Source organism: Gymnoscopelus microlampas (assembly GCF_963454915.1).
Source record: "Gymnoscopelus microlampas genome assembly, chromosome: 12".
Classification (NCBI taxonomy): Eukaryota; Metazoa; Chordata; class Actinopteri; order Myctophiformes; family Myctophidae; genus Gymnoscopelus; species Gymnoscopelus microlampas.
In genome coordinates this window covers 53,042,965-53,058,904 of record NC_139949.1, presented here as the reverse complement: position 1 = coordinate 53,058,904, position 15,940 = coordinate 53,042,965, and the positions used below count along the sequence as shown (strand labels likewise).

The window sequence follows — 15,940 nt, the reverse complement described above, 5'->3', positions numbered from 1 at the left end:
ATATTGTTCTTTGAACAAAGTGTTTTTGATTTAATGAGGTAATCCACCGGGTTTAGGTTGTAAACTAAATAGGGTTAATTTAGTATAGGCCAAATTCAAAAGGTTATTTTTGTTTAGTCAAATTAAATATCTATAGGGTTAATTTTAGGTAGGCTAAAATAAGAAGGTTATTTTGGTTTAATCTAAGTGATATAATCCCAAAAGGTATCTTTGTTTGTTCGAAATAATACTAGAAGGGTATATTTTTGTTTTGTGACAACTAGAGGTTACAAATGTAACCCCGGTTTTATTAAGTAAAACGGAGAACCGTGGTAACACTGAGGTTGTGAATATTATTTGTTTCTATTTGAAAAGCCATTTCATGTTATTGTCTGTTGATATATGTGTTTGTCTAAGTAAAGATATTATTTTATTATAACTACCTAAATGGACAGTGGTTTATGGGTATTTAAATAATAGAATGTTTTACTTATACTCACCTGTTGACCTGAAAAGTTAAAATACTTACCTTAAAGGATAATTACCTGGGAGAAGAAAAGAGGTTGATTATATTTACAGTAGAAAGGGGGCTGTGAAGTTAATTCAAACTACTTACCGGTATACACCTGAAACACAAGAATGCAAATTAATCGTGAGATAACAAAAAGAACTTAAGGCCCTGCCTTTATCCATAATCAGAGGGGCAGGAGCGCTACACGAGACTAAGCCAATCAAGATGAAGCATGAAAAATAGGGCAGATCTATCTTAATCCGTTAATTACTCTATTTTGATTGATAAACTAAAAGCAATTGGTTTTGATAGCTGTAATAATGTGAACCTAGAATGTTTATTGGTTACCCTGCCTACCCACAAGAGGGCAGTGTAGTCCTACTTTGAAGTGATCAGCCAACACAGAACATATATAGGAAGTCAGGAGTTACCAGCGTAGGGCAAGCTAAGAGGCTGTGTTTGTTTACCTGTGAGAAGCTGAATAAATGTCCACGTTAGCTGCAACAGACAGACAGACAGACACTCGTGCACATCCATGTACGCACGTGCATGTGCGCGTGCGCACACACACACATGGGCGGATGGACGGAAAGACGCACGCACGTACGGATGGACGGACGAACAGTTGTGAAAAGAGTCTCTAGCCATGGCCTTTGACCTGGTGGAGACAACTAGCCTAATGTTTAACACAGAGTGACTCCTTTAAGTTTCTGTGCTGAAACTACCAGTTCTACACATTAGTGTTATCCTACCTGAACATGTCAGTGTAAGTGATTGATTCCTGTCACAGTTAAAGTGGTGTGTGACACTGGTTCCACATCTCAGCTGTTTGCACATCATATCAGCACTTATTCTGGTGCTTTCATTACAGGTGATCTTCCACATGTCACCATCCTCCACCTCCATGTTTCCAGAACAGACATTATCCCCGTCTACCAGCCGGAAGATGGGATGATCTGTAACATATACCCTTATGTTTCAACAGTGTGTGTGTGTGTGTGTGTGTGTGTGTGTGTGTGTGTGTGTGTGTGTGTGTGTGTGTGTGTGTGTGTGTGTGTGTGTGTGTGTGTGTGTGTGTGTGTGTGTGTGTGTCGCGTGCGTGCGCGTGCGTGCGTGCATGCGTGCACTCCTGAATCCTACCTGAACATGTGATGAAAGCAGGTTTAGAACAGTTAGCAGGCTGAGGGTCACACTGCCACAGATGATCCTCAATCCTGGTTCCTGTACAATGAATCCTCTTGCCGTTGGATTTGAATCTCTCTGGTGATGTCATTTTCATGGGGTCAGGAACATCTCGTGTGGTTCCACATTTGAGATCTTTGCACACGAGGTCAGCTTGTTCCTTTGCTTTATACCAGAGGAAACCAACAATATTTTACTTGCATTTTATGTCATTATTTATATCATATTTGTATTATGAAGTGTGTTATCACTACTAATTCTACTACTACTACTACCAAAAAAACAAACAACAAAAAAAACAATGGAGACCAGATAAAAATCCACCAAAAAGGTGAATCATTAATGCTGTTCAAACTACAGGTAAAGGTCCTTATCACAGTATCATAGGAATGTATGATGATAAATGGGAACATTTAAGTTCAAGGTATATTGTACTGTAGAAATAAATCAGAGCATGCATACAGATAGTGTAACTCTTACCAAAGTAGTCAGAACAAACATAGTATTTTGAATTTCTTCCATTTGAGGTTGTGTTGAACTGGACAGCTCCAGCACATTTAAAACCATCCAAACTCATTTCAATCTGATCTACAAGAAGAAAAAGAAGGAAAAAAATAAAAATAAATTGACAGTGCCAGGGAAATTAAACAACACAAATATGTCAGTTACCTCAGCTACATTACTAGCATAAATGTGTGTGTGTGTGTGTGTGTGTGTGTGTGTGTGTGTGTGTGTGTGTGTGTGTGTGTGTGCGTGCGTGCGTGCGTGCGTGCGTGCGTGCGTGTGTGTTATGGTCTTACCTGAACATGTAATCCATCTCACTGAGTCCTGGTTGGAGACACTGACCCTCCAACGGCTGTAGTTCTGACATTTCCACAGCTGATCCTCAGACCCGTCACAGCTCACCTCATTGATCCAGACCTTATCAGATATACTGGCTTTATCAGGTTTCATTGTGTAGGACTGTCCGCTCACAGCCTGTCCACAGCCAATGCTCCTACACACCACATCTTCATTGTTCTGCTTCCAGTTATCGTCTCCAACAAAGCCCCATTCACTGTTATGAAATATGTGAATGTAGCCTTCACATGGGTTGGAACCACCTTTAAGGATCAGCCTGTTACCTGCATGATTACACTTTATGTTAATATAGATACTTAACACAATGGTCTTCAAAATGGGGTTCTGGGACCCCCAAGGGCCGGCACTTGAGGTTTCCAGGGGAGACCCCATCCATATGACGAGTTTGGTAGTTTAATACCACCACCAGCACACACACTCATATCTGTGTTGATGTCGTCAACATGAGATCATAGTACTGACATCATAGACTGAGCTCCAACTAATGGATACTGCCCCAATTACTCTGACAAGGGGTATCAGCCCGAGTATCAATTTATACCATACATGGGCAACTGGCATATGCGGCCCCCACCTTCACTTAATGCGGCCCGCAGGTTAATATCAGAATACTGATATATTATTTTAGCTGTTACAATTCCAATTATGCAAACATGACCTTTAATGACGCTTTAATTACTTCTATATACCTTCTATATAAGTCTATATTAGTAGCTTAATGACTAGTATTCTAATTCTATTGTCTTTTTTATGTCCAATGTATTTGTATTTAAGTTTGTAAAGTTAACATAAGTATAACTAAATGCATTTGAAATTAGATAAAACATTTTATTTTCAGGATTCCAATTCAAAAATAGCACCAAAAAAATCTGGATTCCAATTCAAAATATAGTCTACTTGTGTGTGACATAGACAGGTGAAGTACGGCATTAATGTACAAAAAAAGTTAAAATACAGCAGAGATGCTGCTAGACCTGCGTCCTGCACACTTTTAATAAAGGACGCATTAAACCAACCATCACGGCGTCCACGGGACGCATACAACCAAAGCGAGCCGCGAGCCCCGCAGCCGTGCTCCAAAGCGAGCCGATCACCAAAGCGAGCCGAGAGCCGCGCACCAAACCGAGCCGCGCACCAAACCGAGCCGAGAGCCACGCACCAAACCGAGCCGAGAGCCACGCACCAAACCGAGCCACGCACCAAACCAAGCCGAGAGCCGCGCACCAAACCGAGCCGCGCACCAAACCGAGCCGAGAGCCGCGCACCAAACCGAGCCGCGCACTAAACCGAGCCCAACCGAGCCGCGCACCAAACCGAGCCGAGAGCCACGCACCAAACCGAGCCGAGAGCCACGCACCAAACCGAGCCACGCACCAAACCGAGCCGAGAGCCACGCACCAACCGAGCCACGCACCAAACCGAGCCACGCACCAAACCAAGCCGAGAGCCGCGCACCAAACCGAGCCGAGAGCCACGCACCAAACCGAGCCACGCACCAAACCGAGCCACGCACCAAACCGAGCCGTGCATCAAACCAAGCCGAGAGCCGCGCACCAAACCGAGCCGAGCACCAAACCGAGCCACGCACCAAACCGAGCCGTGCATCAAACCAAGCCGAGAGCCGCGCACCAAACCGAGCCGAGCACCAAACCGAGCGGAGAGCCGTGCACCAAACCGAGCCGAGCACCAAACCGAGCCGAGAGCCACGCACCAAACCGAGCCACGCACCAAACCGAGCCACGCACCAAACCGAGCCAAACCGAGCCGCGCATCAAACCGAGCCACGCACCAAACCGAGCCGCGCATCAAACCAAGCCGAGAGCCACGCACCAAACCGAGCCACGCACCAAACCGAGCCACGCATCAAACCGAGCCACGCACCAAACCGAGCCGCGCATCAAACCAAGCCGAGAGCCGCGCACCAAACCGAGCCGGGAGACGGGAGCACACCAAACCGAGCACCAAACTGAGCACCAAACCGAGCCGGGAGACGGGAGCACACCAAACCGAGCACCAAACCGAGCACCAAACCGAGCCGGGAGCCGTGCACCAAACCGAGCACCAAACCGAGCCGCAAGCCGTGCACCAAACCGAGCACCAAACCGAGCCGTGCACCAAACCGAGCCGTGCACCAAAGCGAGCTGCAAGCCGAAACACAGACGCGCGACGCGTTGTTTTCAGATCGTTATTTTCGGTTCGACACAAAGCATAAATCATTTGAAGGGAATCCCACTTTTTAAGAAGAAAACACCAGAGCAATAAATACTGCCGCAAACATCTCTGTTCCGTTTACATTCTCTTCCCCCTTCCACAAAGTGTTGTTGTTCTTTAGTTCCTATCTATCTCTACTCCTATGAAGTGTACATTATCTTTTTCATAGTATTATTATGAACTTTATATCGTAGTTTGTACCCTGTATTCTGAGTTTGTGACTACAACAAGTAGCATGATAGAATGTACATTAGGACAGTGGTTCTCAACCTGTGGGTCAGGACCCCCAGGGGGGGTATACAAATGAAAACATTGTTTTAAGTGTATGTGGCATGAAAACAGTATTTATTTTGGACCAATTCTCACTTAATACATGATGTTGGGGAGGATAATATGACAGTGATCATCAAATGACTTGATAATCCATTCCCTGATAAAAGAGCTTTCTCTTCTGACCATAACGGGCGACACATTAAGCCTCATTTAGTGAAAAGTTGAACTATATGTTGTCAACCTGTAAACCTATATTGTCAAAGAAAGAAAGAAAGAAAGAAAGAAAGAAAGAAAGAAAGAAAGAAAGAAAGAAAGAAAGAAAAGAAAGAAAAAAAGAAAGAAAGAAAGAAAGAAAGAAAATGATCCACTGTAGTCCATATAAATGTATATTATCTCACCTCTCACATCCATCCTGCTCTCTGGAGACTCTCCAAGGTCAGAGATGATACACTTGTAGAATCCTTCATCAGACTTGTAAACATTGTGGATGGTCATCTGTCCTGTAGACTCAGACCTGATGAGGGATCCATCTTTATAGAAATCAGCTGGGAGGTCAGAGGATGTTCTCCTGTCTCTGGACAAACAGCGGAGTGTGACATCACTTCCCTCTGTCACAGGATGTAAAGGACTCTCCAAGATAACATCTCCATCTAGAACCAACAGCAGTGATAATTTCACCTACACAGAAAAGACCTCAAGTGTGATAATGATATTATGCAACAGATCTATGCTGTGACATTGTCTTGTTTGGGAAAAAGGAGGAAATAGGACTGTGTTACTGGACTTAAATGTATTCATTAGAGTAAATAATTGTTCAAATGCAATGTGACTGAACGACACTGATAGCATATCATACTTGCATTTATATATAGTTGGACATCAGAGCTATAAAAATAGGCATTACATTGTTTACATTGAACAGTACTTTTGGAAATACACCTACAGTAATAGAATGAATAATCTTTAAAAACCTGCAAACAGAGAATTTCACATTGAAAGAGCTGAAAAACACAGTTTTTCTGTTCATTGACTAATCTCTGATCTACAGTATCCCAGAGGACACTGAATGCACTGAGACATCCTGAGACATTCCTTCACTGTTTCTATGCTTTGTGTTGAGCTGCCAACAGGCTGCTTCTGGATCATCATTTCAGAGCAGAAGAAAACAGCTTATTTTGTTTAAAAGGTCACCATTTTGTGATTAAAGAAGTTTTGTTGCACTTGACATGACAGACCAACCGATGGAATAATATTGTATCATATTCATCCAGGACATTTATGTGTTATCCTTTTATCCTACATGTTTTACTCTACCTCTGTGCTGTTAACACTTTTGGACTAATAAATTATTAAATCAATTAATATCTAGACACTACAACAGTGATGGAAGAAGTACTCACATGTTTTACTTAAGTAAAAGTATTAATGCTGCAATGTAGATATACTCTGTTACAAATAGGAGTCCCATACTCAAGTTGTACTTGAATAAAAGTACAAAAGTATCGGCATCAAAATACACTTAAAGTACCAAACGTAAAAGTACTTATTGTTCAAAATGTATACACATATTTTGAAAATAGCCGATCTGCAAGCTCACAATGTGTCGCAACGCAACACGTTGTAGATCTGCTATATTTCAAATGGACAAAATAAATATGGGGCTGAAGTGGTTAATTATGTTTTTTTGCAGTGGAGTAAAAGTACAATATTTGCCTCTGAGATGTAGTGGAGTAGAAGTAAAAGTACTGAAAATTGCAAATACTGAAGTAAAAAATACCTCAAAATTGTACTTAAATACAGTACTTGAGTACATGTACTTAGTTACTTTACACCAGTGCACTACAATACATTGATGTACAGTTATTCTATAGATTGTACCTGAGACTGTAATGTTGATGGACCGGCTGACTTCTCCTGAAGAGGACTCACACCAATAACGTCCACTGTCCACAGGATCCAGGGACCATATGTCACAGTATGTTCCTATAGAGAATCACAGTGAAAAGAAAGAGATTTCAGGCCAAATCATCTATCATCCATCCGTCCCTACCTATATCCATCCCTACAAACATACCTCTGGTCCTTCCCCATTCATTGCCACAGGTTCCATCTCTCCCTCTGCTGTCTCTTCTCACAGTCCACTCCAGCACAGACCTCTCTTCTTCCTCACAGATCAGTGAGATGATCTCATAACGAAAGAACTGAGATCTATCAGGACTGACTCTATAACGACTGACCCTCAGAGACACTGAGAGAGAGAGAGAGAGAGAGAGAGAGAGAGAGAGAGAGAGCAACATTAAATAATGAAAGAACAGTAAATACACCTGAGTGACAGCAACACATCCTGTCACCATGTGTCATCAAACAGGTGATGAGTTGAGACAGATTTGAACATCTGTCATTAGTTTGACGTAACGGGACGTCCTGCAAACGACACATGATGACGAGTACTCAATTTCTTTACTCAAGTAAAAGTACCAATACTGCAATATAGAAATACTCTGTTAAAAGTAAAAGTCCAGATTAAAATTTTACTTGCGTAAAAGTACAAAAGTATTGGCATCAAAATATACTTAAAGTATCAAACGTAAAAGTACTAAATGTTTGAAAATAGCAGATCTACAAAGCTCACAAGGTGTTGCGATGCGACGCGTTGTGCGCTTGTAGATCGGCTATTCTCAAATAGCCTTGGTATAAAATAGGGTTAAAGTGGTTAATGTATGTTTCATAAAGTAATAACTTATATCTGAAAAGTAACTAGTAACTAAAGTTTTCAAATAATTGTAGTGGAGTAAAAGTAAAATTTTTGGATCAGAAACGTAGTGGAGTAGAGGTAAAAGTACTGGAAATTGGAAATACTCAAGTAAAGTACAAATACCTAAAAATTGTACTGTAACATTTTGTAAAAAACAATCCAGTATTTAAGTAAATGTACTTAGTTACTTTCCACCACTGACCATTACCCCAACCTAACCCTTAACCCTAACCCTAAACTTAACCTCTTAAACCCAATAGCAAAACCACTGCGACCCCCACCATGATTTTAAAAAGGTACATATTGCTTCTAAAGACGCTGCAGTTGCTCAACCATTTCACAACTTTTCGAATGTATAAAAAGTTTACAAATATTTTCAAAATAGCCAATCTACAAGCTCACAATGTGTTGCATCACAACACACATTTTCAAATAAGTATAGCATGGTAGAAAGTTGTGTAATCCACCCAGGATCTCAATTCAAAATGTAATTTCTCTCTCTCGCTCGCGCGCCCGCCCGCCCGCCCACCCACCCACCCCCACACACACACACACACACACACACACACACACACACACACACACACACACACACACACACATACACACACACACACACACACACACACACACACACACACACACACACACAAAAACGAGATGCCAGCATTGCAAGAAATGCTGAACAATATCTGGCTATATCATTCTACCACAATATCCAAACTGCACTCATAAGTGACACACAATAGACATTAAATAATATTATGGAAATAACTGGCAACTACAGATTCAGAAACTGGTCCCCGACATTGACAAGTTGGTTAAAGCAAAGAGATGTCAGGTGTCTGGAAGCAGCGAGTGATTGAGATGAAATGTCATGCTGGCTACACCATGTAAATGTGCCTTTTTGGACATTAGAAAATAATAATGAAAAAGGTAGTTTAAAAAATTAAATAAAAATGAAATATTTTTTTAAACATTCATCATATGATTGTGAATCATTGACATTTTCTGAATATTCCATTACTGTTCATCACTTCAATAAAACAGACTGGTTGGTTTGTTGTAAGGCCTACATAAAACAATGTTGTGAACCCATTTACACATGTGTAGTTATAGCAGAGACATTATTTGAAATTGAATGATTCTATTTTCAAATGGTTTATTGGGGCTCCTTAAACAAAAATAGCATTTTTTTCACCTCTCATACCAAATGTGTTGTAGCCTACAACTGTAATACCAATAATTAAATGTCATGATTTAAGTAGCTATTCTTAATAATTAACAAAAAAAACATCACAAACCACTCCTACTGCTGCTATTGCTACTATTACTGTAAATGATGCCACTAATACTACTGATCTGCTAGGGCTAGGGGCTACAACTGCTACTGCTCCCTGAAACACCTCAGCCTCCAGCCCAGTGGTCTCCTCTCTGTGCTTGCACTCCTATTAGTCGTTGCTTTTACGTCTGTCTTAACATGGTTGTTTGCAGGTTTCACTTTGGTTCCTGCCGCTTCATTACTCTGGCCTCCAAGTTGTGGAATGACCTCTCAGTCAGGACCACAGACTCACTCCCCATTATCCACCACAGTATGAAAACTCACCTCTTCAGACTTCACCTCACCCCACTTCATCCCCTAGCACTCTTTTCTCCTTGTATCACTACATGCACCTCACCCCACTTCATCCCCTAGCACTCTTTTCTCCTTGTATCACTACATGCACCTCACCCCACTTCATCCCCTAGCACTCTTTTCTCCTTGTATCACTACATGCACCTCACCCCACTTCATCCCCTAGCACTCTTTTCTCCTTGTATCACTACATGCACCTCACCCCCTAGCCCTAGCTCACCCCTCTAGCAAGCCACTTCATGTTCACTTCAGACTGGGGTGTGCTGGTTTGTTCAGGTTTTAATGTCTTCAGAGAAAGGAGGATTAAAAGATGACATATGAAATAATAACCATTTCAGGCTTTAAGATGCCAGTTGAATTAAGAAAAACAACGATAAACAAAGAGCTTTTACCCTAGTCAGTCCCAAATTAAAAAATGACAAAATATTAATCACACAAATTGAGCATTTTCCAGATTTCTTTGTGGATAAGAAAATTGGAAAAATGAGGCAATTTTTATTCCTGCGATGAAAACAATTATACAAAAATGTTTTAAGAGCTTTTACATTTGTCAGTCCAAAAATAAAAATGTAAATCACAAAAATTGACTTTAATGTACGCTGACCTGGTTCCTGTAAGATTTTAAAATATATATTGTTATTGATATGGTATTGTAAAGCTGCTATTTTGAATTGTATTGTTAACTGATATTTTGTAGATTATTATTTGTAATTTTTACTCCTCGAGATTGCAAATGCATCAAAGGATCAATATTGCATATTCACTTAACAATTTAAGAAAGTGTACACATAAGTAGGTATTTGCTAAGGTGGATTTAGGGTTTTTAAATCAACAATATGTCACCATCACCCCAACAATCTGTCACCATCACCTCAACAATATGTCACCATCACCCCAACAATATGTCACCATCACCTCAACAATCTGTCACCATCACCCCAACAATCTGTCACCATCACACACACATCATCTCCGTTCAGCGCACTGATGTGTCAGTATTGACACAAAGCGTCAGTATATTGTGTTTTAATAAAATGAAGTACACAGAGCTTAACTTAATTTGTTAATGTATGCTTTGTAATAATAATCTGAATCTACAAAGTAACTATTGAGTAAAGTTTTCAAATCTTTTCAGTGGAGAAGAAAGTACAGTATTTGCCTCTGAGATGTAATGGAGTAGAAGTAGGCTATAAGTAATACTGAACATGTGAAACACTGAAGTAAAGTCAAAGTATCTGAAAGGAGTACTTAATATAAGTATGTGTACTTGGTCACCACTGTATTGTTCATAAACAGAACATTTATAATGTACTTAATATAAGTATGTGTACTTGGTCACCACTGTATTGTTCATAAACAGAACATTTATAAAGTATAAAGAAACTCTGTCACTTGCCTTCTGATGTCACCGGGACGATGGCTGCTGCGTAGAGCAGCAACAGGAGGGGGAGGGGCCACATGGTCACTGTGGCTCCTGACTGCAGAATGACTCACAGGAGTCTGTGCTCTGCTTTATATGATGGAGGCTCCACCCACTACCCATCTGATTGGTTCATTTAAATATGTGGCTCTCAACATCAGGTCCGGGGACCACCAGGGGGTCCAACTGGACCCTTACAGGTCTGTAACTCTGAGAGTGTACAAATGGAACCAAATGGACCCTTACAGGTCCGTAACTCTGAGAGTGTACAAATAGAACCAAATGGACCCTTATAGGTCTGTAACTCTCAGAGTGCAAATGGACCTGGTCCATCTGGACATTCAGCAAAAAAGGGATAAACATTCTGGAAAAATAGATGATCTATTTTCACCGTCTGACGTTCATCAAAGTATATATAGGGTATTTAAGTGGTTAAACTTGCATGTTACATTGGAAAATAAAGTGCGTCAAACCTCTAGTCATGTGACACAGTACCTCAGTCTATTTTTGACGTGTGTTTCTTCCTGTGAAGCTGAATGAGGGCTGTGGTTACATGTGGTTACAGAGACATCTACCTCTCAGGGTACAGACATCTTACTTTAAGTACTTTACAGGCCACAACCCCCCAAAACAGTCATGTATATTTTAACTGGGATCCCCCCAAAATAGTCATATTTGAACTATGAACCCCCCAAACTAAAAGGTCTTAAAAGTCATTATATTGTCACTTTATAAATGTGCAGAAACCCTGTATACACTTATACTGTATGTTGGTTTGTTTACTGTCGAGTGAGAAAACAATGTTGCACATTTAAGCTAATCATCTGGGGACCCCCCACAATAGTGTGGGGACCCTCCTGGGGGTCCCGACCCCAAGTGTGGGAAACCACTGATCTAGGGTTCCATTGAATAAAGAAAATGAAATAATTAAAAAAACGTGGCCCGACCAGGTCTATAGACCCGTACTGGACCCGATGCTCACTTAATGCAATTAGCCATGTGTGGTTAGCTGATAAACCTTCTCTTATTGGGGTCCCTGGCGTTTCTTTTCAAATGGGGGTCCGCGGGCTAATAAGTGTCAATTTGGGGGTCCTTGACATGAAAAAGTTTGAGAACCACTGTTGTAGAGGATTAGACCTGACCATGGAACAAAGACCAGATACAAGGTATCATATACAGGGCCGTCTGAGATCCACATACAAGGAGCAGGCTTGGCCCGATCTGTGTCACTGAGACTAACGTCATGGACAGTGACATCACCACAGCTGATGTCATGGATAGAACACGCCGTACAAGGAGAAACAAATACAGAATAAACTAATCATTATTCATTATTTTCATTTGTGTCATAACTACATTAAAATGACCTGAATAAAACAGATTTACTGTTGTATAAAACATAATAAGTTAGTCTCTCTGTGGCTGCTCTCAAGACAAAAATGGTTTAGTCTGCTGTTGAGTACGTTTGGATGAGATCAATGTGCTTTGCAGTTTGTACTTCTGGTCTAGAGCGGATAAGGAAACCATCAGTGTGTTTACATGTATATGGATGAGGAACTTACAGGATGCAGTAGGTGTGTCTAGACTGATATGATCACTGAACAAGTCATGGAAAGCAGTCTTTTCATTGGCTCTGCGGAAAGCCAGCAGTGACTGCAAGCAGCGTTGCCAGATATTGTAAGAGGAATAAGCAACCAGGTCTATGGTAAATGGTGCATTTATATAGCGCCTCTATCCAAAGTGCTTTACATTGATTGTGCCATTAACCCATTCACACACACATTCATACACCGATGGCGGAGGAAACCATGCAAGGCACCAACCTGCTCATCGGGAGCAATTAGGGGTTCAGCGTCTTGCTCAAGGACACTTCCACACTAACTCTAGGGGAGCGCCCCAGCCCGGGATCGAACTGGGAACCTTGCGGTTTTCCAGTTCACTCTACCCGGCCACTCTACCCCTGAGCCACTGCCGCCCCGCATCTATGAAAACAAGCCCAAAAGAAGCAACAATTCAAACGTATATAAGTCGGCTATTAAGCAATGTGCATATTTATATATGTCTGCTATTTGAAAATAGCCGATCTACAAGCTCACAACACAACCGCAACCCACAACAACCATTAAGGAACTATACAGAAAAAACAAGCCCAACATGGCTTATAATAAATTGACCTGGCAACACTGCTCACAAGCATGTCTTTCATGCTGCTCAGCTAAAAATAGATTGGACTCACTGAAGAGACACCTGATGACTGATGCCAACAGTAGATGCAAAAACTAAGTAAATAATCATGTCTTCTTTACCCAAACAAGGACAATCAGGGTCTCAGAAAAGAAAAGAAAGAATAGAAAGAGAAAGAAAACAGTGTAAGGGGAAACAACTTACTAATTAGAATGTCTTCATAAAGACAGGTGAGCAGTGAGTGAACACACACAACTAAAGACACATTTATACGTCGTCGTATGACGGCGGTGCACACCCAACATAGCAGATCTACAAGCTCACAAGCAACGCGTTGTGAGCTTGTAGATCTGCTACTTTTCGGCAGTGGTGGAAAGTATATTTACTCAAGTACTGTACTTAAGTAAATGTTTGAGTTATTTTTTACTTTTACTTGTACTCCACTACATCTCTGAGGAAAATATTGTACTTTTACTCCACTACAATTATTTGAAAACTTTAGTTACTAGTTACTTTTTTAGATGTATATTTTAAAGATCACTTAAAGATAGTAACACTCATAGCAGCTCAAATTCACAGTTGTGTTCTCACTTGAACCTCCTGTCTCTGTCATAACAGATGGACATTCAGAGGTTAAACTACATGTAACATGTGAACATGAAGTGCGTCAGACCTAGCCATGTGAGAGTACCTCAGTGTGTTGTTGACGTGTGTGTTGTTCCTGTGAAGCAGTCAGTGAACGGGGGCTGGATGTGGGTTTGGTGGTGAAGCCGTTTCCACTCCTAGCCGTGCCGTGGGTTGGCTCCTCCCACCGTATCAGTTCTGGCTGCCTGACACGGCGCCCGGCCAGCCTTATCATTCATAATAATAATAATAATAAAACTTTATTTGTATAGCACTTATTTAAACAAAGTTACAAAGTGCCTGAACAATCAAAAGATCAATCAACAACAACAATGCAGATAATGAAATAACAGTGATACATAACATTTACACTAGAACAGAGCAATAATAAACAACATTTATCTCAAGGAGTTAAAAAGGCCATTCTGTAAAAATGGGTTTTTAACAGGGATTTAAAACTCGTTAATGACCTGGTTAATCTTAGTTGCTCTGGTAGGCTGTTCCAGAGTCTAGGGGCCTTTATAGAAAAGGCCCGACCTCCTTTGGTCACCAACTTAGCTGTATACATTTCCAGTTGACCTTGGCCAGAGGATCTAAGGGTGCACCCTGGCACATTATAAGGTTCAACCAGATTACATAAATAGCTAGGCGCCAGACCATTAAGAGCTTTAAAAGTTAGTAATAAAATCTTAAAATCAATCCTGAAGGCGACTGGCAGGCAGTGAAGTGCAGCTAAAACAGGGGTTATGTGATCAAATCTCCTGGTACCAGTGATGAGCCTGGCTGCTGCATTTTGGACCAGTTGCAGACGATGAATAAGGTTTTGGCTGAGACCAGAGTATAATGCATTGCAGTAATCAAGGCGAGAATATATTAGGGCATTCACAACAGTTTTAAGATTGTCTGTGGAAAGAAATGATTTGATTTTTATAAATGTTCCTTAAGTGCATGAAGCAGGTTTGTACCATCTTTTTTATTTGGCTTTCAAACCGGAGTTCGGAGTCGAATTGGACACCCAGGTTCCTTGCAACGGGAGTCACATTAGTTGCCAAGAGGCCAAGACTGTCTGGTTTGTGAACTGAGGGGACCAAAAAGAATAATGTCAGATTTGTCGGAGTTTAACTGAAGAAAGTTCTGAGCCATCCATGAGTGGATATCAGCCAGGCATGCTTTGAGGGAGGATAGGCAACTAGGGTCAGAGGTTTTGAGTGGAAGGTAAAGCTGGGCATCATCTGCATAGCAATGGAAATGGATGTTATGTTTACGAATGATATGACCGAGGGGGAGCATATAAACTGAAAATAATAGGGGGCCAAGTATGGACCCTTGTGGGACCCCGCACGTAAGCTGGGCAGAGGTGGAGGAGACATTACCAAGAACAACGGACAGGGTTCTATTTGAGAGGTAGGAGCGGAGCAGTTGGAGGGCAGTGCCACCAAGACCCACCCATGAATCCAGGCGGTTTATCAGAATCTTGTGATCCACTGTGTCGAAGGCGGCACTTAAGTCCAGAAGGACCAGGATCGAGGAGTCACCATCATCTAGAGTCATGAGTAGGTCATTGGTTACTTTCACTAATGCTGTCTCAGTGCTATGGAGGGCTCTGAAGCCAGATTGAAAGGTCTCAAACAAATTGTTGTGCTGTAAGTGGTCAATGAGCTGTGTGGAGATGTTTTTTTCTAAAAGTTTGGACAGAAAGGATAATTTCGAAATGGGTCGATAACTACTAGGAAGGTGCGGATCAAGACCAGGTTTTTTAAGAAGGGGTTGAACTAGGGCATGTTTAAATGAGGAGGGAAAGAAATCTGAGACTAAGGAGTTATTTATTATAGAGAGGATAGTGGGAGCTAGTGAACCAGAGATCTCCTTAAGGAAAGATGTGGGAATTATGTCAAGTTGGGAGGATGAGGATTTCATCTGTGAAATAGTGTTGGTAATAAGTGGAATAGTAGTGGGTTCGAATTGATTAAATGGAAATGGAGTATTGGGTGGGATTGAATTATCAAGAGTGGAAGAGGGTATTTGTAGCCGAATGGTCTCAATCTTGTTTAAGAAGAATTTTAGAAAATCTTCCGGGGATGGATCAATATGTGTAATAGCTGGCGGTGAAGTGCCAAAGTTGATTATTTTGAATAGGGTCCTAGGGTTATTGCTGTTATTGAAGATGATGTTTGAGTAGTAACCAGATTTGGCTTGTTTTATAGCCCGCTGATATTTCACCATTAGCTCCTTAAGGGCGGTGAGAGATGAGTGCAGTTGGTTTGCCCTCCAACTGCGTTCTGCCCTTCTGCACTCTCTCCTAAG

The 15,940-nt window shown here is 41.3% G+C and overlaps 1 protein-coding gene across 1 annotated transcript; it reads right to left on the bottom strand.

The window, feature by feature from the left end:
* Window positions 1-1,765: 1,765 nt before the first annotated feature.
* Window positions 1,766-10,868, bottom strand: LOC311057448 (scavenger receptor cysteine-rich domain-containing protein DMBT1-like; the record flags this gene model as incomplete). Its single annotated transcript, XM_084074405.1, has 5 exons — window positions 1,766-1,837; window positions 2,495-2,796; window positions 5,416-5,667; window positions 6,896-7,000; window positions 10,805-10,868. 5 exons carry the CDS (start codon window positions 10,866-10,868, stop codon window positions 1,766-1,768), a joined length of 795 nt encoding a protein of 264 aa, XP_083930531.1.
* Window positions 10,869-15,940: the final 5,072 nt, after the last annotated feature.